This window comes from Astatotilapia calliptera, chromosome 15 (assembly GCF_964374335.1).
Source record: "Astatotilapia calliptera chromosome 15, fAstCal68.1, whole genome shotgun sequence".
Taxonomy (NCBI): domain Eukaryota; kingdom Metazoa; phylum Chordata; class Actinopteri; order Cichliformes; family Cichlidae; genus Astatotilapia; species Astatotilapia calliptera.
Window position 1 is genome coordinate 25618467 of NC_137436.1, and position 26961 is coordinate 25645427.

The window sequence follows — 26961 nt, forward strand, 5'->3', positions numbered from 1 at the left end:
ACTGCGATGTCATCGCTGGGTGCACGAGTCTGCCGTCCAAGATTGAGGTTGCATGTGTTTTTAGATTTTCTGCATGATGCACTTCCTGTTTCCTGTGGCACTTCTGTGGCTAATCAAGCAGTGAAGCATTTTAGGGGTTTTCTCCCATTATGAAGGAGACTGTGGTAATAGGTTGACTGCTTTGGGGATCTCCTCCAAACCTCTGTCACAGTGATTTTTCTCTGTCGTTGTGCTTGATTGTTGAGTGGTGGGATCTTTAAAGCAGTCCTCCTGGCTCTGTTTGCTGCTTCTGCTGTAGCAGTGCGCTCCACAGTGACGTCAGACTGCTGCATGTCTCATTGGGTCATGCTGGAGACATCGCCATCCGCTGTCAGAGCAGGACTTGACAGATTCTCAGAGACTCTGCAACAGCTTGAAACTTAACTTCCTGCTCTCAGACCTACAGATGTTTGGGGTCAGCGACAGTAGACAGTAGCCTGAAGTCTATAAAACTTGTCCCACACGAGCATAAATCAAAGGCATCATCTTTGAAGGATAAGTCGAAGGTGCTGCGGTGCAGGGCTTAAAGAGTTAGTTCCTGGTTGGGTGGAGACTGTGTGGAGCTTTCATGTGTCCTCCAGCAGATGTGCACTTTAGGTTACCTGGCCTCAAGTCTGGATAAAGAGTGGTCAGTAAGACCAGAGAAGCATGTAAAAGTCTGAGAAGTCGCTTTCTTGTGTGTCTGTCGAGAAAGTTTTCATCCACACAGTGATGTGAGTGAGTTTGTAGCCAGAGGGAGCATTTGGATGATCTCCTGGGAGTGTGTTTAAACTTCATACAGGGGCAGCAATTCATCATCCAATCTGCAGCAGCCGCCTTCAGCTCGAGCTCGGTTTGGGAGGTGCTGTCTGTCACGTGACTCGGCCAATGAGTTTGGGTTAATTGGTTTGTGAGCGAGCGGAGGTCTCTGATGAGATTCTCAAAGCAGGAAGATGTTAACCCCCCGCTGCTCACGGGGTAGTCCAGGTCCAACCATTTGACCTTAAATGAGTCTTTATTTTTGATTGAGTGTATATAGAACACACAGCTGGGACAATCCGTGAGGGTCCCAACTGTTGAATCCTGTGTTTGTGTGCTATAAAAGGTCTGTTCAGGTTGGGTTCAGTTATTAGAAGTGTGCTGCAGTGGACTCATGCATGCACCAGCAGTCCTCAGATGTGATTTTTAAGGAAGTTCTGGATGTTTTTCATTTGATTTTTGAACAAATTTCTGAGAATTTATTTTTCATGATGGCGGTGCTGAATTAAAACAAGTAAAATATGGTGTTTGTGTTCAGATCTGAGTTCTGAGTATGTGTCAGTGATCCCTGTGACAGATGTGTGATTAATGGCTCCTTGTTGTTGGCACCATATGATGACCGGTGCCACAGATGAACTTGGAGGCTGTAATTCTGGGGTTTGTTGTTGTGGTTGATGCTTCATATTTGTTTTCATTTGATTTGATTTTTGATCTCTCCGCTTTTTTTTTTTTATTGACTTATTCTCAACTCTGGGAACTCATAATATTTTCTGGTCTGTAAAATATCAGGTTACGGCTTCAAACTGCCCAGGACAGTGTCTCGCAGTCCTGACTTACACTAACCGGCTTTAATAACAGCTCTGCAGCTAAATGCTTTACTGAGAGCACGTCTCCATAATGAGACCTTCAGAGTGTCCGTGTCCGCCGCTTACAGCGGTTCAACTCCATGTTGGTCTCGTACATCAGCTCAACCGAACGCACTGCATTTGATATTCTGCCAGTCAACTCGCCGCACGCTCACAATTAGTAAAAACGCACAGTGTTTCTCTTAATGTGGTCCTAAAACACATAAAAGCCTCTGCTTTTACCTACAAGACGTCCATTAGACAACAGATGGTTTGCATGTGTGACAGATTTTCCGTTATTGGTGTCGATATGTGAGAGAGTAGCTTTATTCTGCTCTCACTTCTAATAGGTTCCTGTTATTAAGATCTCCGTGAGGTTCAGCAGTGCAGCAGCTCTGCTCTATAAAGACCAACACACAGAGCTGTAACATGACAGCAAACAAAACACTAATGATGCCCCTTGTCAGGATGATCTCCTCCTCACAGTTTTCTTTTATATCGTCTGATTCCTCAAAAGTTCCCTCACAGTTTTGGTAGATTTTGCAGTCCTAGAAAAATTTCAACTGGGACAAGATTTCATCTCTTGGATAAAACTACTTTATAATAATCCCACAGCCAGAATTCTTACAAATCAGACATTATCAACTCAGTTTAAACTCAGCAGAGGTACAAGACAAGGATGTGCTCTTAGTCCATTATTATTTGCCCTGGCTTTGGAACCCTTAGCACAGACAATTCGAACCCATATGGACATACACGGTTATGATACAACATACACTTCTAATTCTATATCGCTCTATGCTGACGACATATTATTATACATAACAAAACCATTAATATCCCTCCCAGCAATTCTCTCTGTGATTGATAAATTCAGTACTTTCGCAGGCTACAAGATTAACTGGGGAAAAAGCGAAATACTGCCCATTAAATTAGAGAATAAACAATGGCTTACATCTCTCCCATTTAAAATAACCTATGAAAAAATTACTTACTTGGGCATTACAATACCAAAAAAACACAGCTCCCTAATGAAAGAGAATTTTCTTCCCTTACTGGAGAAACTTAAAAATAACATTCAGTACTGGAGGACACTTCCTATTTCTTTAATAGGGAGAGTGAATTCAATAAGAATGGTATTCCTCCCGCAGTATTTGTATCTGGTTCAAAACATCCCAATTTTCTTGCCCAAATCTTTTTTTAAAAAGATGGACGCCATCATTATGCCATTTATATGGAATTATAAAACACATAGAATAAAAAAAGACCACCTATGCAAACATAGATCCCTTGGTGGACTTACACTACCTAACTTTATGTACTACTACTGGGCATCAAATTTAAGAATAATTTCCCTTCTATTGGATGACACAGCAATACTCCCTAACGGCTTACAGATGGAGCGGGAGGATTGCCTTCCTTACTGTGTTGGTGGAATACTACTCTCTCCTATTCTTTTGACAAACTCATATTACAATTCGAATCCAGTGATTTATAATACCGTACAAATTTGGAGACAAATAATTAAGCACTTCAAATTGAAAAAACTATCAATGTGTACACCCATTACAGCTAACCCCTCTTTCCTTCCATCATGTGTAGACGGAGCTTTCAATATATGGCAGGAATTGGGAATTTGTAAATTAAAAGACTTATACCTAAATGATACTTTTATGTCATTCCAACATTTAAAAGATAGATTTGGATTGCCTCACAGTCATTTTTTTAGATATCTTCAACTAAGAGACTATATCCGTACATACCTGCCACAATTTGAAAACATATCGTCCGATCCTTTGGACAGATGTCTTAGTGATGGAAAGGGGTTTGAACAGAGAATTTCATTATTTTATAATTCAATACAGGAGATGAGTATACCTTCAACTACTTCAATCAAAGAGGAGTGGGAAAAAGATTTTGGGACTCTCCTATCAGAAGATTTCTGGCAGGAGGCCTTACACAACATAAATACGCCTTTTATTAATTCCCGTCACTGTTTAATTCAGTACAAAATTATACACAGACTACACTATTCAAGGGAAAAACTTCACAAAATGTATCCAGAGTGTTCCCCCCTCTGTGAAAAATGTAAGATACACTATGGAAATCTGTTACATTGTTTTGCACTATGTCCAAGGCTTCAGGGTTTTTGGTATGATATTTTTACTTATATGTCTAATATTTTTAAGAGTAAGATTGAACCAAATCCGATAGTAATCATCTTTGGGATTTCCAACGAAACACAAAATTTACAACACTCTCAAAAAAGGTTTATGGCATATGCTTTGATTATTGCAAAGAAATTGATCCTGCTGCTTTGGAAAGGCAATGAGACTCCTGTATTAAAAATGTGGCTTACAGAACTTATAAACATTCTTCACCTTGAAAAAATAAGATATAGTATGAATGACAATGTAAAAGATTTTGAATTAATCTGGCACCCTTTACTTACATACCTTGGGAAAATATAAAACTTTGTTTACTTGTTTCTCTTCCCTTTTGCCGACAGCCGGGGTATTGGGACCCCTTATGGGTGACTGCGGGTTTTTTTTTGTTTTTTTTTTTCTTTTTTTGTTGGTGTTGTTTAATTATTTGCCTTGTTAGTTTAGAGAAAAAAAGGAGCATAAGCTATGTTATGTCAATTTGTAAAAACTACAATCATGATACTTGCTCTCAATAAAAATATTTGAAACAGTTTTGGTAGATTTTTATCCTTAAGTAACTCTTTAAGGAGTGATGCCATGAAGTTGGAGGGTTTCCATTTTTCAGGATTTTTCCGTAGTCCAAACACTTGGCTGTGGTTTTTCCGAACATTCTCTTTATACGTCTTTGACTTTTGGAGTAACTCTTCTGGTTTCTGAAGCATGTTTAGCTGACCCTCACAGCCAAAAACTAATCTTTAAAGAACCGTTTGAATCCTTATAGATACAAACAGTTATTCAAAAACAGCAAAGAACCAGCCATCACTGACTCCTACAGGGGTCATAACATAGCTCCCTAAAACGTTCCAGCTCCTGCTTTAGGAAACAGTTTGTAATCCCTGCAGCACTGTGGATTCAAGCTGCTGGAGCTGGAAGAGGAAACACTTTCTACGGCACAGGGATGAGGATGTAAAGCACTTGTCTTATCGGTCCTCCTCTGCGGTGCTGAGTGGTGTCCTCTCACCAAGAGTTAAGCTCAGAGATTTGAATGAGGACGCTCAGGCTCTTTGAAAATGTGTCTTGATCCGAGCACATCGGCGCCAGGACCTCTCAGCCGCGCGTCTGCCGCTAAAAAGACAAAGCCGACGATACCGGCTCAACCACAGAGCCGAACCTGAGGAGACTCGTTCACGTGCAGCTGTACCCCCTATGGTAGAAACAGCTGTGAAGGCGCCACTGTGCTTCCTTGGTGGGCGATGCCTTTTGTCTTTACCTTTGAGCCGGAGGTCACCTGCTGATGTCAGGACTCTGAGCAAGGTGCATGGACTCCATTTGCATTGAGACTTGCCTGTGAAACCCACGCTGAAAATCTGCAGCATTACTGAGCTGTGCTATCAGCACACAGCAGGCTACAGTAAAGGAGCCAGTGCAGTATTTATTTTGGCCTCAGGGTCTCATGAAGCTCTAAATGCTAAACACCTTGTCTGTACTTTTGTGTGCAGCTCTGCCTCCCAGAACCGAAGCAAGTATTTTAATGAAACATGTTGAACTTTATTGCTTTTTTAAGCTTTTTAAAGCTAATTGTGTTGGATGTGTTGCACGCAGGCACAAAAACTGGCAGAGAAGTGTGAAGCCAAACCTAAAAGTGGTCTGAAAGCGAGAGGAGAGTAGCTTGTGTTAAAGCTTTATTTAATGCATCCAGTTGCCAGTTTGTTTACGGCAGCAGCCGGAGGCGAAGCTCTGCTGTGCACCGCTTTCTGACCTGCAGCAGGAGTGATAAAACTCGGCATCAAATTAGCCTCTGCGTTTATCTCTGTGTGCTCCTGCTTCCAGCAGGCGCACTCACGCTCGATCCAGGTTTCTCGGCGTTCTGCTCGTCCTTTTTTCTTTTCTTTAACTTATAGACTTGGTCACAGCTTGCTTCTGCGATCAGGATGTGAGGTGGGCGGTCAGTTGTGGGTTTAATGAGGAAATAATGAGCAGAGCTTTGCTGCAGTTATAAGCTTGGTTATGTAGTTATGTAAAATTTGAGTGATGAGCCGACATTCTGAATATTCATTTAAATTAGAAATGTCAAAGTTTAGGTTGCTGTCAAGGGCTTCTGGAGGATGGTGGTCCACAGGAGACGGGCGATGATTGATGCTGGATGGGTGCGGTCTATACAACCTTTATTTCCCCCAAATAGTGTTGGCATCACCGTGAGCCTGGCGGGTCCCTGTGGGGGCTCTTGAGACATCTGACATGCACAGGCATCAAAGACCAAAAACAAGGCAAGGCTGTTAAGACTCATGGGCCCTCCTGGGCCATGGCAGCATGTTACCTGAACAGCGTGACTCCTTAAAGGTAAGACTGTGTATGATGTGAACCCTCAGAGGGGAGTTTTCGTCATGCATCCATGTTGCCCACTTCCTAAAAATTAAAGTCCAGCTGAGGGATCATCGTGTTTACACACTGGAGGAGATCCAGTATCCTTTGTAGAGGCACACGTAAAACAGCCGAGCTAAAAGCTGTCCAGAGGTGCCCGAAAAGATGATCGTGAAGTGGAAATCATCATTTATTTTTTGGGGACGTCTTCTCAGAAGGTTCTGATCATGCCTGTACTCTCAGCACACTCTTAGCAGAGGTTGGAGTCAGAATGGAAGCTCTAATAAAACCTGCAAGCTCACCGCAGTTTAGGAATCAAATATCAAATCTGACATCACATTTTGAGTTCTGTCACACGCCTTCAATGTTGGAATAAAGGTTATTCAAAGCGGCCGGTGAGAGGTGAAGGTGTTTAAACTCCAGGCCGTCAAGGGCCGGTGTCCTGTAGGTTTTATTATAAATCACCTCCTCAACATATCTTGAAGTTCTCCAGAGGCCTGGTAATGAACTGATCATTTGATTCATGTGTTTTGACCCAGGGTGAGATTGAAAACCTGCAGGACACTGGTCCTTGAGGCCTGGAGTTCCCCACCCCCGCTTTAAAGCGTTAAAGCTGCTTCTGCTTCAAATAAATCTTGACACACATTATTTTTACCCACATTTTCATTTCTGCCTCACAATAACAGATTTATGAGAGTTTATGGTCAATTTCAGTGAGATTCATTTGTAATCACTGATGTGCTGCTGAGCCTCGGTGTTCTCCATCGCTCCTCACAGCCTCACCGCCGTGCTCTCGTGTTTTGTTCTCCAGCCAAATGATATTTGCTGCAGGACACTGAAACACACACACACACACACACACGGTTTCATACCGCTCAGTGTATGTGTGTGTTGGACTTTGTGAGCAGGTAGTGTCTGTTTAAATAAGTGATAGCAGGTGTCCACCAGATACAGCAGGCTCTCTGTCTCTGCTACACACACACACACACACACACACACACACACACACACACACACACACACACACACACACACACACACACACACACACACACACACACACACGTACGTGTGTGCGCGCTGAGCAGTGTTTGGTAGGTCCTGGCCTCAGGGAAACTTTAGCCACACTCGTTCTCTGTATCTGCAAACCTACATTAGGTCATGAGCTGTGATAACAGACACACACACAGACAGAGAGACACACACACACACCGGCTGGTGTCGATGGAGGCGCCGCGTCTTGCTTCAGAGAGCGCTGCTGCAGGCCTGGTCACAGCTGTAATGAGACGATGGCAGCGATCAATGGTGAGAGAGGAGCGCTTGTTGTGATAACAGCATCGTTTTTTTTTCTGAGTCAGTAAGCTGTGAAGAGTTCCTGTCGCACATGCTCAGTGTGTCCTCTCTCTATTTGGGTTTACTCAGGTGAGAAAAGAGACGAGGCGTTACCGAGGTTGGAAACCCAGAGGTCTGCTCACGGTCATATTTATGATGAGAGCAGAGGACAGATTATTCATTTTTTCATGTTTGTAACTGAACAATGTTTGTCTGAGAGTTTCAGGCATCTCAGAAACATCTGAAGAGAAAAGGTTTGAATCATTTTGAAAAATGTGATGCCACTCTGGATTTTGGAGCTCAACACAATTTAATGACGGTGTGTGATGGTGTAATTGTCAGGCTGGTGGAGAACGGCTGAAGTGGGTCCCAGTGGTGTTTCTCAGTGGGTGATCTGACCTTTTACTAGTGTACCTGTGTTCCTGTGATGTCAGCTGTCTCAGTGGAGCTGGCCTGTACACACACAGAGGCTGAGCGGCAGTTTGGAGTTTTTTGTTTTTTGCTGAAGTCAAAAAAATACTGGAGTTTTTATCATTATTTGAGACTTTACAGTGTTGAAGATCGGTGTTGGCGAAATATTTTAATGGTGCTCATGTTGAAGCCAGAGAAGACTCTGCTCGTGCTCCAGAGTGTTTAAACAGACTGGTGGATGTCAGCACCGTGCCTTCATGGTGAATCACTGGTGGAGCGCTGGATGCTCATAGATCAGTGACCTGTCAGTCAGAAGCTCTGTTTTTTTTTTTTTGTTTTTTTTTTTTAAATGACTTTAAACTCAGCATTGAGACCATCCAACCTGCTGTTTGCAGGGATAACCGATCAGAAGACGGCTGCCTTAAAGGGGGGAGGAGCTAATATCACTTATTTGAGACAGAGGATGAACTGAGGAAAGGCAATATGAGATCCATATGGATTATTTTGACCTGTGAATCATGCAAAGCTACCCTACAACAGGTCGCCTTGGATCATGCTCTCTGTGCATTATTATTATTATTATTATTATTATTATTATTACTTGTTATTAGGGGTTTAAATCAAAATTCATATTTTTGTATTTTCTGTTATAACTTATGAGTCGGATAATAACTGAGAGGGATGGCTGGATGGATGAGTTTTCAAGCACAGCTACCTATGATTAGTGTATGGTGGAGCTTTGCCACCTTATCTCTATCTTACGGCTTCCCCTCTGGTGGCACTTAGTGTTAGCTTGAGAGGCTACAGCCACTCATGACTTTGAAGAGAAAGGAAGTGACAAACCGGGAGAAGCAGAGATACGGTGAAGGCGTGGTGCAGATGGCGTCTCATTCCGATAAGCTTATCTGGGTTTCCATGCTCCTCACTGCTTCTCTCCCTTGCCTCCTCTTTTGTTCCTTGCCTCCTCCTCAGTCCTCTCATTTCTCTTTCCGCTTAGCTCGATTCAGTGGCAGACAAAGATCCCCACCTCCAGCCTGAGAATCAGATGAGGGTCTGTGTCTGTTTGTTAGGCTTCGATCTGCCCTCCAGGTCTCCTCTGGAGTCTGCAGTGCTGGTTAGTCGCTCTGAGCTCTCAGTGAATCAAAGCTTCAGTAATCATCAGTTAAACTCTGACCTTTCAATGAACTGTGTTTAACTCAGACTCCACCTACACGTGTCATTCCTGTTTCCTGTATTTAAAAAAAGGCCCAGAACGACTGAGGTTAAATAAACAATGGTCACTCACGTTCTGTCCATCATATTGACAGAAAGCCTGTAAAATTACAGGTGCGATCAAAAAGTTCAGCCCATGAAAATATAAACTGGATTTAAACTTTGTCTGATCGCTCCTGCTGGTGCACGCTGGATCTACTCCAGTGTATCGAAACAATGATCCTAGAATATGAACAATAAAGGTTTTTTTTTTTTTTTTTTTTTTTAAATGAATGAAATTGCAAATCAGTGTGCAAATGGATAATTATCTCAGAGACAAAGTAACCAATGGTTGATAACAACTTACCAATCAAGGCAATTCTTCCTTCAGTTTATTTCCTGGTCATTGCATTAAAGTTTTAAAGGTTCATCTCAGCACTGAGTGCTCATGCTCACATCTCTGCCACTTTTAAACTGGATGTGCATCCAGGGAGCAGCTACATGGACCCATCGTTACCAGAAAGGAGAGAAAATCCTGTTTTCAGTGCACGCTCTGGGTCATGTCCTTCAGATGCTTCAGGATGTTGAAGCAGACTCTGTGCTAACAGTCTGACCCGGGGAAGGAAGTCATGGTGCACAACCCTGCGAGTGTTCCTCACCTTCAGGCAGCTGGCTGGATGTTTGATCTCTGCAAGTGTGAAGTCTGTGCTGAAATCCCAAAATGGATGAGTAATGGGCCAAATTAAAAGCAGGTATGGTAGATTTTATGGACTCATTCCACAAACTTGTTGAACTCTGTGCAGCATCCTTCATTTTAATGAGCTGATTGCATTTCGTGGTTTTTACTGGAGACAAAGCTGCTGAGATGCTTGGATTTTTGAGTCAGCGAAGCCCACATTTATTTGTGTAGGTTGAAGGCTTTACATTCATCTACCAGCCACCTCTCTTTGTTGTCTCCTGCACACGAGCACAGCTGTGACGGAAAGTAATCTCAGAATATAAAGAAACTGTTCGTCTGCGTGTAATTCCTCTGCTTGATTGCTGCTGTGCCAGCTCGCTCTGATCAAAGATGCGATGAAACTGCACACGTGCTCGTTTGAACCAGTGGTCGTGGTGCTTCAGATAAGCTCTGGAGGTGGTTGATCTCCGTCTGCTACTGAAAACAATCATGTAAATCTTTGTGTTTGCAGCTCCTCCTGCAGCTTCTTATTTGCACCCTCTTTGCTACAGTCTCCCACACACTCGCTGTGATCACATTAAGCCTGGACTCTGGAAATTCAAGTGAAACGAGAAAAAAGGTTTTAAAATGCAAATAGTAAGGCGTGAAGAGAGAGCAGTGCTCCCCCGTCCAGAGGAGGTTTGGAGCCAGCAGAGATGCCATCAGCAGCTGGAACCAGTTTGGAATCAGACGGCTCTTTTTGACCACCAAGTTCTCCAGAGACCTTTTTTAAGCGAGGTTTAGATGTGAGGTTTTTGTTTAAGCATTTTAACCACCTACATACATTATGTGTATAATAATGCTTATATTAGTGTTGACAGGGGTGTATTCAGAAAACAGTACATGATGACTTTGTGTGTGTGGACCAGAATGATGTACCCACACTGTGGTCCACACAGACGTTCTACACACACAGTTCAACACACACAAAAAGAAACTGGTGTTGAAACAAAGACTTTCCTGATGAACTGTAAAGTCTTTAAGTGAGATGAGTAGAGGAAATCACCCCCGCTTTGCTGAGTGTGGATGGACCAAACTCTTCAAGCTTTTATCAGCTGTTGGGCGTCTTAACTCCTCGTTTCTGATCTGCAGCCACAGCAGCTCTCTCTTGCTTGCTCGCTCTCTCTCTCTCTCTCTCACACAGTTGAAGAGCTTGAATTTCATCATCCTTAAGTGAAGGTTTGCTGTGGTTGGAATCAAACACAGAAATCTGTTTCTCATTTATTTATTTGTGTAAATGATCCTCTGTGGCTGTGCTTACAGCTAGTGTCCTTGTTTATTTGTGTGCTACGATCACTTTTGTTACATAATACGAGCTTAAAGCGCAGACTCTCTGCATTCGTGTCCAAACTGGAGGAAGGGTTTGGATTTGTGACTCTTATATAATTATACATGTCCCCCTCTTTACAAAGAGCAAGCGTAATTGGACAGTTGACTCAAAAAAAAAAAAAAAGTGTTAGACGCTAAAACGTGGCTGCAGGTGTGTCTGTGTGTATTAGCTGAACCTGCTGATACAGCAGCGATTATAGGTGTAATAAACCGTGACCCTTTCACAGAAGTCAGCACTGCAGAACACACACACACACACACACACACACACACACACACACACACACACACACACACACACACACACACACACACACACACACACACACACACCTCAGAGTGTGAATGAGAAAAAGAACCAGAGAGGAAGAGGAGGATAAGGGTTAAAATGTTACTCAAAGAATCGATGAAGAGCCGTGTGGAGGGATGCTGGGGGAGGGTGCAGAGCCATTGCTGGGATTAAAGAGGAGGTGCAAGGAGTGAAGTAGAGAAGGAGATTAATGTGCTGGTCAGCAAACAGGAGGTGAAGCCTGGGAGAAGCGACTCCCCTCGGCCTGCTCTTTAATCAGTCCTGGAGCTGATTATTCAGCCTGTTGGCCTCCAACGGGCTTCAGGTGGCGTTGTTTCAGGAGAGCCGCTCACACAATCCCATTAGCCACATTTATTCTGTTCCCAGATACGTGGCCCCAACTTTTATCCCCTATCCTTGTTCTTTGGCTCTTTGACATTATTACAAATTTAAATAAAGCTCTGCCAGAATAAATGTCAACACTGGGTTTATTCCCAAGCTTCTAAAGCTTGAAACCATCACAGCTGAGAGCCAAACCCTAACCCAACTCTGACTTCACGCCTCAGTCCTTCCATCATTACAGTGACTCAGGAACATGCAGACAACACGTTTGACTTCATCACTTGTGCTGTCTGATAAAGCTGCAGTCCTTCATGTCATGCTGGTCTGGTTGCACCTCTCAGTTCATCCTCTGTCTGAAACAAGCGTTAGGATGCAGCGTTCTTCTGTTTGGACGCTCCTCACAAACGGGTGGATAGCCATCTTGACCAGGTTAAGGACGCCCACCCTCCTTGACATCACTCAGAGCCAACCCATATTGAAAAGATATATAAATCTTGTAAAGTTTGTATCTGTCTTGTGTGAAACTTGTATGAAAAGCATACAAGTGTGAAAACAGATATAAGATCCCTTGAAAAATTATATAAATGAAACTTGCATGTTTTGGATACTTCTTAAAACAATACATGAAAGTAATGAGAAAGTGGCCACTTTCATGAGTAAATCATATAAGCCTTATATGATTCACTATATGATGCAAGTCTTTTAGAAGATTTCTTTTCCCTATGGGAACAGTGGAACACACGGTGTGCAAACTGACTGAAACAGATGTACTGTGCATGACAGAAATAAGGACACAAGCTTTGGGACTTGACTCACGGACCGTCAGCACAGGGAACCAGGATGTAGTCATAGAAGTAAAACTGATATTTCAAGGGTGAAGCTTTCTGAATGGGAGTCGGTTGGAGGTTTTAACTCCGTCAGTTTTATTTGGAGGTTTTTCTGCTGTGGCTTCAGCCTTAGTCTGTGACAGTCAAGTTTTTTTAAGACGGAAGTAAAAAAAAAAACTGCTGCCAGGTCGACGTGAAGAACACCGAGGTCTTCACTGCAGTTTGAATAAACCTCTGAATGAAGAGGAGGAGGAAGAATAGGAGGAGGAGGGGTGTAAAAGTTCTGCTTGATGATTGTCGCAGTGTGTTGGCAAACCCTCAACCTCTGCCCAGAAACTCACTTACACACACTTTTCTGTGTGTGTGTGTTGACCAGTAGGAACATTCTGGTCAGTCTGAGTTTATCACGTTGGGAAAGAGGTTCAGATTTAAAATCAGCTTTTAATTTGGAATTCGCATTTCGTGGAATTTTGTCAGACTAACACACACACACACACACACACACACACACACACACACACACACACACACACACACACACACACACACACACCACCTCGACTGGACTGGGTGACAAAATGAGTACACAGATCTGTGTGGATGCCATAATGAGTGGTCCCTGAAATGAGTCCCATAACTCATGAGAGACGATGAAATGAAGGAGCTCATGCGCTAAAATAAAAGCTGACGTCAGCAGGAACTCGAAACACTGGCAGCAGTGTTCCCCTCAATTAACCTCCTTTTACTTTCAGTCTCCACCTCACTTCTTTTAGATTTCTCTTCACATCCTTCTCTTAAATTCTTCACCTCAGAAGTTTATTTCACTTCATGGCTGATGGCGAGTGAGTTGGGATCAGCACATTGATAATGGGACAAATGTAAATCCAGTAGAAGGTCATATTATAAGCCCTCCATTTCCATAGTTTGTCTTCATCATTGAACGTTTTTCAGTGGTATGTGAAGTTTCTGCCCAAATCTCAGCTGTCTGGACGCCTTTTCTTTCTTTTTCTGCAGGAAATGTGTTTTCAGTCATTTTCAGGCGTCCTGAATTGATTTTTTTCCCCCATGTCAGCAGATATGATAAGAGAAGCTCTCAGAAACTCCTGCAGGTTGAGCAGCTCTAACCAAACACTTTTATTGCTGACTCTCAAACAAATAAAGATATATTGGATTGACTGTGTGTGAAATAAAATAGAACAAATACTGAGCGAGGTAAGGCGATAAAACTGAGGAAACACAGAAAAACAAGGCATATTTACACAAAAACACCTGGATATATTATATAAACTCGAATACTCTTCTCTTTCTATTTGTACTCTCAGGTGACGGGACGCTCAGAATTTGGGATGTGAAGGGTGCGGCGTGCAGATTGGCCATCCCAGCGCACAAGGCAGAGATCCTCAGCTGTGATTGGTGCAAATATGACCAGGTACAGGCCCTCCAGTTGGTTAAAAGGTTCCATATATTAAATGGCATATTTGGTTTAAAAGATACTTAAAAACAAACAAACAATACATTTAAAAACCTCTATGCCAGCCTTCATTTATACAGAGAAGTGTGTTTGTTTAAATGCATTTTACTATCTGCATCAAACACTAAAATTACATCTGATTTTGTGACCTTTAACCCGGTTAGCTTTGTAAAGATTAGCTGGTGTCTGTCTGCAGAATGTTGTGGCCACAGGTTCAGTGGATTGTACTGTGTGTGTGTGGGACCTGAGGAACATCCGGCAGCCTGTCAATCAACTGCTGGGACACACGTACGCCATCCGCAGACTCAAGGTACACACACACACACACACACACACACACACACACACACACACACACACACACACACACACGTGTTGGGTTTTTATATCTTGTGGGGACATCTAATTGACATAAAGCTTTCCCTAGCCCCTTACCCCCAACCCTAACCATGAAAAATGTTTTCGCGTCACACACAGACTGCATAAACGGAGACTTTCGGAAACAATGACACATTTTAGTCATATGATGCAGTCATGTGACCAATGAAACTAAGATAGCAGAGGGCATTATAGGGCAGATGTTTTGTTTGCTGTCAATTTTGACGACCCTATTAAAGATTAATATCAGTTTGTACTGATAGCTTTTCTTTAAATTCTTTAATTCTCAAATAACAGAGGTTGAATCGTCTTTAGTTTCATGAATGCGCAATGCAGGAACATAAGCGTTTCAGCTGTTTCAGTGTGGATGAACAAATGTTCTGAAACGACTGAAAATGATAGTGTGGACGCGGAGCATTTTTAGATGAAAACACCGTTTTCAAATTTATCCGGATTAGTGTAGACGTAGCCTAAGTGTGTGCCGCTGAAGCATATTCACTGTAATCTGCATCAGTGTAATGTCCTCCGTGTGTGTGTGTGTGTGTGTGTGTGCGCGCGCGCTGGTCGAGATGTAGTGTGAAGTCTGACAGCGTCAAAACACCCAACCAAATGGTGGTAATAAGACCTCACTCTCGTGCTACACTGTGTGTGTGTGTGTGTGCAGTGATGTATGTGCTGTTCTCACACACACACACGCGCACGCACGCACTCTCTTGGAGGACATTACACTGATGCAGATTTCGTGCAGACTTATTGTGGCATCGTCGCTACGTCGTAACCACAGACCTCTCTAAAACACTGCACGTGCACTTCCCTGAAACATAACCACATGTCGTGCCTCTTCACTACTGTCGATTCTGCCACCTTTTCTCTGTGGTTTTTACATTTATAATAATAATAATAATAATAATAATGGATACTTTATTGATCCCCATGGGGAAATTACTTGTTTTTCTCTGCATTTGACCCATTCACTCAGTGAAGCAGTGGGCAGCCCACTAAGCAGGCGCCCGGGGAGCAGTGTGTAGGGACGGTACCTTGCTCAGGGGTACCTCAGGGTAGCCGTTAAGTGGATTCGAACCGCCGACCTTCCGATCATGGGGCGACCACTTTACCTACTGAGCTATCCCTGCCCCATTTATCAGTGAGAGAACAACAGGAAAAATAATTATAGCATCAAAATGAGGACTGACCGATGTCATCAGATTGGGTGGAATGGGCATGAGGGAATGTACAAAGAAGTGGAAAAACTAGACGGACATATGGAGAGCCATTCTCCATAATAAAGCATTCATAACACACACTGGGTCACCAGAACGGGGTAAAAAGGAACATGCTGAGATAAAGTCTGAGAATTTCATATCTAACGAAGCACACAGAAGCGCTCCAGGTTACAGGTTAGCATGTTCACAGCATAATAACCATAAACATTCTGCATTCAATAACGCGGAGTCTGCTTAGACTCATTCATTCCCAGTAACTGTGATCCTCATTAGGGATAAACGAATATATTGGCCAAACATGGATATCGGCTGATATCATTCCTGTTGACTCTTGGCAGATTCACTGACATTTAAATGTTCAAGAGTCAAGAAAAAAAACTCAATGACCTGTTCAGATCAGCCAGGCTGTTATTTTAAAGGTTCAGCCCATCGAGCTGCTGCTGTGGGCTTTTTCAGCACAGCTGTACCCCATCGATCGAGGAGACTTGCTCTGAAACTGCTTGTCACCATTTGCAAATCTGTCAGCTTGTATCGATTCTCTGCAGGGAGCACAAACAAGGTGATCGGCAGCAGGAGCGTAACGAGATAAAAATAAAGCAATGAACAGAGGCGGACCGCGGCGCTTCTGTTCGGCTGTCACATCAAAAATTCACGGTGAGCGAGCGAGTTTCTTACAGACGAGTGATCAGCACGTAATGAACCTCTGACAAAAGAGGAATCCCTGTCTCGAAGTACACAAGTCAGAGCATGCTCAGTCCGTTTTGCGTACTGCTCTGGCTTTACAGGTGGAAGGCTCCTCACTCAAACTCCAGCCAAACCAAACCTGGGGTAAACTATCAATGGATATTTCACTGTGACCTCACTCACTGGTTTGTTGAGTCCTCATTCAAAGCCTTGATTTTTTTTTTTTAATCGTTTTTCACTACATTGTCCCGGTTGGGCACATAAAGTGTAGTCTGAATGAGATAATGAGGGAATATAAACCCCACAGACACACACATCTGCTAACTGCTGCTAAATAACAGATCAGATGGTAGAATGTCACCAGACTTGTGGACAGTCTGTAAGCTACACCCACCTGTGTCGACTTCTACCTGTCAGGTAAAGCGGCCCCGCCTCGATCTTTAAGCTATACTATGAGGACCGACTCACTGCTGCCGGCAGCCTTAAGTGGACGTCATAGGAAGTGCGGTTTTTGGTGCTTCTGTGATGCCTTTACTTTCCAGCCCTGCCAGCTGCTGCTTGGTTAGCAGTTTCTGAGCAGCTTACCTGCAAACCAAACATTTCTGCTGCATCGTCACAGCTGCCTGGGTTTTACTTTGGTAATAAATGTGTTTGCAAGTAAAGCAGCGTTAAATGAACGTGAAGTGCAGTAAAGAGAAGGATGTTAAACGAGGCCAGGACTCGATATGAAAGGTGAAACTGTCAGATGCAGAGAGGGGAACAAATGAGCGAATAAATTAATTTGGGAGTGCGTCGTCAGTGAAATCGCTCTCTGTGGACTCCTCGCAGGCTCTCCGTGTCTCTGCACAAACTGCTGAGCAGAGAAATGCTGCAAACTCTGCTCAGCCTGCCGGAAGCTGTTTTTCTTTCATGATGGAGACGAAAATGTAGTTTTTTTTTGTTTGTTTTTTTGGATGATGGGGACAAACTGGAGCTCAGCATCAGAAACAGTGGCATGTGCATGAAGCACAAACTGAGCAGCGTCTTCTGTTGTTCTGCATATTGTGAAAGGAAAACTGCAGTTATTACTGGCGTTTTTGTAAAACACACACAGTAATTTTTACTTTAAAAGTCTAAAACATTTCAGCACTTTTTCACGTTGTGGTTATTATCTTGTGTGTGCACAGCGGAGCTCGAAGTTCCAACGACACATTGTAAAATGTGTCATTTTTTTCATTTAAACCTTCAAACTGTCAAACATGCCCTACCTCCTTCACCTCCATGCTGATTTAAGGTTAAAAGGTCTGCAGCATGTCCCTCTGGAGGGTTTTTGACTCCCCTTCACATTATTACATATTATTGTTTCTTTGTAATCAGATTATGAATATTTGAGGAAAGCAGCAGGTGTTCGTGATGGAGATTAAAGCTGATAACTTGCTATTCTTCCTTTCTTCCTTTGGAAACATGATCTCAATAAACCGTTTTCCATTTTGTTCCTTTTCCTGCAGTTTTCTCCCTTTGATAAGACTGTGCTGGCGTCCTGCTCGTATGACTTCACTGTCAGGTAAGATCACCTGTGGCGTTTCTCTCTGTTCGACCTGTTTATTTAAGGACCTTTAAACAAGGTTCTCTGCAGCTCAGTGCTGGTAGAACGTTAGGAGCGCTAACAGGCGAGCAAGCATGTGGAACTCATTTTGTTCCACATCATTTTGTGAAAGCTGCTCTACAAGTTTAATGTGTTTGCACAGAGAAATGGAGAGAAAACATTAGAGAGCAAAGCAAAGCATAAACCCCACTGAGCTCATTTACACATTAAACAAAGAAAATAAAGATGCGAACAAATAGTTCAAGATGTTTAAAAATGATGGGCCTGACGTCGCTTTGCTCTTTAGTTATTCAGCTCCGGAGGTTAATGCAGAACATTATTCACAACAGGCGTATTTAGAAATGATTGACGTTGTGAGCTGCAGTGGATGCCAGAAATCAAAAGTTTAATCTGAAATTTGAAACATCTCAAATAAATCAGACTTAAATAAATGAAGAGATCACCTGAGTTCGACGTTTCCTGAAGCTTCGACTTCACTTGAGACAAAATGGACAAAAACACGAGCAAACTCCAACCATCTTCACAGCTCCTTGTGGTTTCCGCTCGTTTTTACCCCCCAGCTGAAAGCCCTGGGTACCAAAGAATGAGTGTGAAAAAGTCCAAATTCCCAGTGAGCCAGTACATCATGTGGAAGAACGAGCATCTACTCTGGACAAATAAACTCCGAGGTCGGCTTTAAGTTACAAAGAGGAATCCAGGTGCCAGCGGTTATTTCAGGGCTGGGGCGTGCAGCATGTGCACGGTGTGGATGACCTACACCTGCAGAGTAATGTTAACATTTCTGCAGAAATGAGTCTCCTCTCTGGGTCTTTAAGATAACCTGTAAAGTTTTTGTCATGCAAATTTGATTCTTTGAAAGGAACTTTCTTTCGAGGTTAAAGGAGCGGCGATGTGATGTGGCCTGCACAGTATTTCTGCTCCTTTCCTTTCAGTTACTGCCAAAGGGAATGGATGGTGTCATCATGGCAGAAGCAACGAGTCAGGACACTGAGGGAGAATTTGCGGTAAAGTTAACCAGTGTGTGAGATGGAGGGACGGACACAGAGGAAGGATGAGCTGCTCCTTTATTGGGCCACAGAGGATGAGTTAATAAAATGTGTAATTTCAAGGGAGACTGCCTCTGTGCTTCTCATGAGAATATATCTGATCCGTCCTCTCTGTCCGCTCGGCTCTTTAAAACCACAGAGGAATCGATGTTGTTCTGTGCGTCTGTCAGGCTGTGCGGGCAGATGATGGATAAACAGATGCAGTAAGATGGATGAAAGGTGAGGTTGCCCTGTTGTCCGGCCTGGAGCAAGACGTTGTTTAACGGTGATTAATCAGTGAAAGGAAAACGAATGAGGAAGCAGTCTGGCAGTCGATGAGTCATTTAAACCACTCAGTAGTTTTTTCTTCTCTAATGTGAGGAATGTGTTTGTTTTGGGGACTGTTGCTCTGACAAAATAACTCATTTGAAGATGTTGCTTCAAGTTCTGAGAAATTCTCAGAGGGGTTCCCAGAGCTGGCCGCAATGTCTTTCGAACCAGGCGGATCACTCTGCCCCGAGATGACCACTTTAGGGTTACGCCCTCTCTGTGACATCATGCAGCTTAACGGGACAGAAACAACTGGTTGACTTGAGTGTTTGGAGCAACCGGAAAGCTGAGGGAGTGTTTAGTTTGCAGGGATGATGTTTTAAGAAGATCCAACGTTGTAACAGTGGATGTACGATGGAAAATGAGTGACAGCGGGTCTCTGCTCATGTTGCTCGATGCATCTCTGTGCTGCACACGCTTAAGAAACGAACAAAAAGCATTCAAACTCTAAGTTTATCTTTAATAAAGACAGGATGTGAAGCTTGTATGCTAATTATGCAGAGCTGCCGGATGGAAGATGATCTAAAATAATTGATTTTTTTTAAGAGACGCAAGCTTCTTTCAGATGCTTTGCTAACAGTGTTAGCATTACATAATGACAGCCAGTGCAGAAGGTGCTGACGTGAGATCCGGTATCTCCAACCGTCCCTGCAGAAGCGATGCTGCTGTGTGGCCTCCACTTATTTTCTCTTCCCTCTGTAGTTTGCGGACAACCTCAGATACGATTATAATAAATACAATGATGATGTTGAGAGGCACAGATGGGAAAGACTCTCATGCTAACATGATATGAAGACAATTGAATGATTACAAGTATTAAAAGTTGAAATGGGAACTAATTTTAATGCTTTGTTCATTAAATTTATTCTTTATTATACAGAAGATCAGTTTTGGTTGATATGAAGTGTCCTTGATTACAATTATCATGATGAGTGAAGTCTCAAGTTATAAATAAAACTTGGACATAATGACATCCGCCTTTAAAAGTCTAAACGATGTTTCAGATAACACATCTGTAACAAGGTCCATTATGTGGTAATAAGCAGCTGGAGGTAACTAAGAAACCACTATCTGTACCTACAGCATTTTCATATGAAAAATAAATACCAGAATCCGTTCGGACCAAGTTTAGATCGCTTTCAGTCTGGTTTGGCGCTTAATTTTGTCCTTGGCACAAACTTTTCCTTCATGTAGTCTCTCTCTGGTTCCTCTGCCTCTTCAGTTCTTTTCATTTTTTTCTAGTCAGAATCAGCTTTGACCAGAATAAATAAATGATGGATACGCGACCAAGGGAGTTTTTCCTTCCCACTCTTTCTCTGTATTATCATCTTTACAATATAAAGTACTGATGGAGAAACAACGGAGGCAACAGTAGTTGTGATTCGGTGGTATATAAATAAAACTTGTAAACACATTATTTTGATTTCTTCTGTTTCTTCGTGTGATCCCAGCCCGAGTCCATTATGATTATCCAGTTGTGGAATTGGTTTTGTGCTCTTGGTCTTGTTTTAGATTGACTTTGTTCTTCTTGTGCTTCGCGTCGCCGCGATCAGGGCTCTGTTTGGGTCAGATCGTTGTTCTCGAGAATTTCTTTACGTCTCTGTCTGATTTTGAGTCTGAGTGTCTGCGTAATAGATAAAACATGAAAGTATTTAAAGTGCTTGTATTGCACGGTATAATTTGAGTGTTGAAGTGCTGCTGCCTGTTTGTATTCAGCAAACCTTCCTTGCATATACAAAGTGTTTTTCAGAATTTATTGTCCTAAATCATTTGTAATCGTCACTTTTATGCCAGAAATCTTTCTCTGCAGCCTCGGGGCTTCATTGTAAAGGACGGCAACAGTAAAAACCTTTGTTTGGTGCTTTCTTAGTGTTTCTGTGGATTATTACTGCAGATGCTGACGAGCTCACAGCCGCAAGCAAAAATCTGCTGGAATCTGGCAGGTGTGTGTGTGTGTGTGTGTGTGTGTGTGTGTGTGTGTGTGTCCGTCTTCCCTTTGGCGTTTTAGCTGTTTTTCCCTCAGTTATGTTTGGCATCTTAAATGTCTGCTGTTTATTTCCGCGGGCTCCCTCTTTCAGCTCGCCACCAATCTTTCCTTTCATCCTTTGTTTGGTGTCTTGTCAGCTGCAGGAGCAATTGAGTCATGCAGAGAAACGTAATTCACCAAATCACGCGGAGCTTAAGATGAAAACACGGCAAAACCAGCAGAGCGGGTCCACTTTGAAACTGTCTTAATACCTGCATGTAATAGGAAAGCAGCTGTTTGTAATCATAAACCCACAAAGAGTGATGAACGGCTCAGCAACATAGAGCTTAAAAGCTCTATGTTGCTCCTAGTTTTGGTATCAAGTCGTTTTTGTAACAGCAGCAGGAAGTAACTGATTGATATCATCCTAGAGGTGATTGACCAAACAGGTGTGTGTGTCTGTGTATGTGTGTGAGCGTGCATTTACATCTTTGTGGGGACCAAAAATTGGAAGTTTACTATGCAAAATCCTGGTCCCCACAAGTTTGAAGACAACTTTGAGACTCAAAATGTGGTTTTATTGACAGAGTTACATTTGGGTTATGGTTAGGTTTAGGCTGAGGGTTAGGCATTCATGTTTCATGGTTAGGGTTAGGAGAAGGGGCTCGGGAAAACATTATGTTAATTAGATGTCCCCACAAGATATGAATACCCGATGTGTGTGTGTGTGTGTGTGTGTGTGTGTGTGTGTGTGTGTGTGTGTGTGTGTGTGTGTGTGTGTGTGTGTGTGTGTGCTTCTTCAATAGCAACGTGATGCATGTTTGTTTTGCGTTGAATACTCCAAACACAGGATATGAAGACAATTATCACCCATTGTCAGCTGTGTGTGTGTGTGTGTGTGTGTGTGTGTGTGTGTGTAAGCATCCCTCAGGTGTGACAGTTGTGGGCTCTAATAACCCCAAAAGGAGGAAACGCCCCTCTTCACATTCAGGTCCACAAGCTCTCACACACACAGCAGTGTGTGTGAGACATTTTCCTCACTTGTTGGTATTTGGGGTCACACTAGAACATCTGTTAGCATTGTTGCTAATGCTCGCTGCGAGCGCTCAGACTGCCTCCATGTCCAAACATTCTGAATTCTGTGCAGGTGTGAATCTGAGCATGAGTTATTGTCTGTCTTTCTGCTGGCCCTCTGTCTCTGGGCAAGCCCTGCAAACTTAGATCAAATAAGCAGTTAAGGATGGATTATGGATGTATACATTATTTATGTTTTGGGCACTCATTGTGAAATTTTAATTATTAACATGTTTCATTAATGTCGTAGTCACGGGGGGGAAACAATGGTTTGAGACCGCAGCATGGTCAAAGTCATTGTCTGAAGCAGTTGCTTTGTAGACGGGGAGCAGGTCTGCTGCTGTCTGCAAAGCAAATTTGTCAAGGCAATAAGATGGATTCAGTTTCTCAGTTTGTGACTGAATGGGGTCAACTGAGTGGGTGAACTGGTTATTACATGCAGTCTGTTTGTGGTGATAAACTGGTGAAAATCGTAAATCTTCATGCACAGATATTCATGTTAATGCCTTTCATTCAGAGTCCAGAGAGAACCTCACAGATCTGAAAGAGAAATTCGAAAAGTCACCGAACTGTCTGAGTTGGACTGCAGTCACTCCGAGTCAGACCGGGATTGTTGGGAGACAGATAGCCTCCCGCCAGGCGACCTGTGGTTGACAGTGGGCGCAGAGCAACACGTTCTCAGCGATTAATGATTTCCCAATCATTAATCGCTTTGGAAAACACTATCTAATACGATTAAGATTGTGGTTAAGGTTAGGATAAAGGTTAGAGTTGGACACGGCTGGAATGCGTGTTACCGCCAGGAGTGTCGTTCCATTGTATGCCATCCACAATCCGGCGCGTATCATAGGGACGCGGAAGGTCACCTTTCGCGTTCCTATGGGATGCCTCGAGACATGACAAATCGTCGGTATGTTACGCGTTGGGAATGAGAACGGTCTGCGCAAAGAGAGATTAAAGGTGAGGCATGTTCAAACTCAGTTTGTTACCGCAGCTACTTGTAATCGTTTTTTTCTAGTCATGGGGCGGTTGCCGTCCTGTCCTGAGCGAGCCATCATACACAAAATATTCACTGATTTGAACCAAAACCATTTTGTTTTCCTAAAGTTAATCAGGTGAATAACTGAAAGCGTTTAAATGCTTGTGAATATTATCCTAAACACACCACCACCACTGCTGCAGCTAAAGTGAACTTTAGGCAGTTTCAGTGGTCAGTACTAAAAAAGGTGCTACGTTAGGTTTGAACTCTGACTCAGTAAACATCCCTGCTTCTGTGGGCTTCCCTTTGTGTTGAGACACGTGTGGAAGCAAACACTCGCCTAATCCACCTGTACACTCACGGATATACATGCAAATATACCAACACACACACACACACACACACACACACACACACACACACACACACACACACACACACACACACACACACACACACACACACACACACACACACACATAGTTGTTTTAATCACTTTCTGTCCTGCTGTGCTTGAAGTTTGATTTAGGCTTCTGCGGGAAATCTACGTCCTAACTACAATGTCACCAGAAAATCCTTTTAACCCTATGCTCCAACCTTCCACGCCATTCAAGTGTAATTACATTTCATGGGAGGTGCACATCAGGTCACGTGGAATGTTACGGCGTAGATTTCAGGGATTTTTCTCATCATGAATGTATTAATGTAGTTTAAAATGCTCTGCACAAACACTTTTAGACTCTTTTAGGCCACAGTAAAGTGATGCCAGCCAGAAAACAAGTGTTCCAGTATGTGTTTTTTGTGTTTTCGTGGTTTTTTTTCTTCTCTTCTTTGGTTCTTCAGTTGTATTTTAAAGATTCAGGGGCAGGTAAGCTGAGAGTAAATGCTGTGCTACATTCATATCGCCCTACACATTAATGTCAAATAAATTAGATTAAGATTTGCAAGCTTAGCAAAATTAAGGCTATAAAAGATCTATAATGCAGCTCTGCATTTCAATCCTGTCAGAGAACAATCGCGGTACATTTAATACATGTAATTAATCGTCTTTTCCTTTCTTTTTTTAGGCTTGCTTTATATATTATACTTCATATTAAAGATTGACTTCAGCACCACAATCCAAAATATATGACTTTTAATTAAGCCTTTCTTCTCTGCGGGCTCTTTTGAAACACACAGAGTTGGTGTTTAGTTTGAAACGGAGACTCTGAGATCATGTTTTCCTTTTATAACGTCTCGTGTTTGCTTTAGATAACACAATCTGCCGCGTGCGTGTATTTGTGTGTGTGTGTGTGAGACCCTTAACATTAATTTCCTGTTTAAATTAAACTGATCAGAGCCATGAGCTTAATGGGCACGTTCTCTTTATATTTCTGTCTCGTTGTCATCTTATCTTTAATGTTGTTGTGTACACGTTCTGTTATTTTTACAGCCTTTGCCCTTTATTTTCGCCCTCGTGACCCCCCTCCCCCCATGCTGTGAGTTAATGAGTTTTATAGTAATGCACAAAGCTGGCAGGTGAATGGATAGTTCTATAGAATAAAACACAAAAGCGGCTAAATAATCACCTACCATGGAAAATGCAGACAAAAGACGGCCAAGCTTCATTTCTCCAAATAACATGTTGTGTTTGTCTAAGTGAGACAGTCACTGGGTGTCACGTATGTTCACACAAACACACAAACGCATGACCTGCTGTCATCTATAACATAATCTGAAGATCCCACTTCCTCTTCCTCACATTTAACCTGATGACTGCCGGTGTCTCGTTTTTGTTGCAGTGATGATCGATTGATTAGTAAGAATGTGCAACTTTATGATTGGATCCCAAAAAACTAGTCATCACTTACAGTACTGTGTAAAAGTCTTGAGCCACCCATTATTCTTTATGTTTTGGCAGGTGGATGATTTATTGAAACATACATGGATATACATATACAGCATATACAGTAAAAACAGAGCTTGTACTATTCTAACGAGCTTCAGAGTGAATATTAAGTATGAGTGCCTTTATTCTTCAGCTCTATGTCAGCTCTGTGAGGATCTTCAGGATCAGTTCTCCAGGGTTCATGAAGGATGTTCAAAGCTCTTCTTTGGATGTTTCTGCCTTTTGTTCTGTTCTGTCAGGATGATCTCACAGAGATCTGGCTCTGGGGAGGCCCATCCATGACTGATAGTGTTCCCCTATATGTTCTTCTATCCAGGTATGATTTAATTATTAGCAGATGCGTTCCAGATGGTGGATCAAACTGACTGTATTTTTCTTCCCTCATAATTCATCTGTTTATCAAAGATCTCCAACATCACAGACTGACCTGCAGCTGAGACCATGACAGAGCAATCTGTCTGAGAGACTGCAGTCAGTCCAAATTGGGCTGCAACTGTTTGGAGACGGGTTGCCTCCCACCAGACAATCTGTGCAGTTACTCTGCAGTCAAAAGACGCTGAGGGTGTTACACGATCAACATCTGGGCCTTTAGTTGGTTGCTGGAATTACTTGCAGTTCGTCATCAAACAAAGAAGAAAATTCAGTGTAATCACGGGACAACCACAGATTAATCTTTCCCTCGTCACAAGGAGTTTGTCATCCTATTTTTACTCTAGTCCGGGGGGGGGGGGGGGGGCACTCTAAATTGCGTCCTCAATGTCTTGAAGTTCTCCAGAGGCCTGGTAATGACCTGATCATTTGATTCCGGTGTGTTGACCCAGGGTGAGATCTAAAACCTGCAGGAGACGGGGCCTTGAGACTGGAGCTCCCCACCCCTGCTCTAGTCCAATATGATAAAAGCTATCTTGGCTCGTACTAACTGCTAATGGAAGGAATCCGGTCTTTGGGTGATGACGTAATGAATCCTGCTTCCGGGCCCAAAGTACTCTGTGTTTAATAAGGCTTTTGTGTTTTTTACATGTTTTAATGCTTTGTGTCTTGTTCTATTTCATCTCAACAAGCCCTAAAAACAGTCAGTGATCACTGTCAGCCTCTCTCGGGTTTTATTACCACTAATCATTTTAAAGCTCAGTTTTCAAAACCTTATGATGTAACTGCAGCCCAGCCCATGCAGCAGTATATTAATAACTAACCTCGTATTGTGGTTGGATTATCTCACCTGTTCTCCCGACTGAAGTTCGGTCCGTTTACCGCATCCTTCCATGCGATTGCGTTTGTCCTGAACCTTCGGGAACACCCGCGTTAACTTTGAGTGGAAAAAAGTTAGCGTTCATCGTCTAGCTTCACTGTTTATATTATGCTAACATAGCTGTGTCGCTAGCGATCAAGTAGCACATCATTATATACCAGCTAACCCAATTTCAGTAACCCTACAAACGTCACTGCTATTTTGTTTTCTGTCTTTATTTATGTTGGAAGTGATAGCAGAGCTGTACGTTTTAATTTGTTTTGTAAATCTCTCAGCCACAACATGGTATATTTTATATTTAGATGGAAACTAGCGAGCTAACTCCCTGCTAACTTCTAACTCCGTTACATTTCATAAATTTGGTTTTCATGGATGCCTGGATGTTAAACTTAATTTTTACACCTGGTAGAGCAACAACGCTGATCATTTTATTACAGATGAAAGGAGTTGGACAGTTTTAACTCTCAGTGACGCCGCAGTGATTGTGTGACTTAGGGACCTGCAGCGGAGTTTAGGCCCAGGCACGACTAATGACGTAAGACT

General features: G+C 42.7%; 1 protein-coding gene across 7 annotated transcripts in view; it reads left to right on the forward strand.

Moving 5' to 3' along the window:
• pex7 (peroxisomal biogenesis factor 7) overlaps positions 1-26961 on the forward strand; it is a 46367-nt gene that overhangs the window by 2922 nt on the left and 16484 nt on the right. For 5 of the 7 annotated variants that reach the window (XM_026142408.2, XM_026142407.2, XM_026142409.2 and 2 more), the window contains exons 7-9: positions 13889-13995; positions 14234-14347; positions 17810-17865. In XM_026142408.2, the coding sequence (XP_025998193.1) occupies positions 13889-13995; positions 14234-14347; positions 17810-17865 (277 nt within the window). Of the gene's footprint in view, positions 1-13888; positions 13996-14233; positions 14348-17809; positions 17866-18839; positions 20102-20504; positions 20661-26961 lie in introns of those variants that run through there. The other 2 variants (XM_080290166.1, XM_080290167.1) reach the window with 2 other exon arrangements.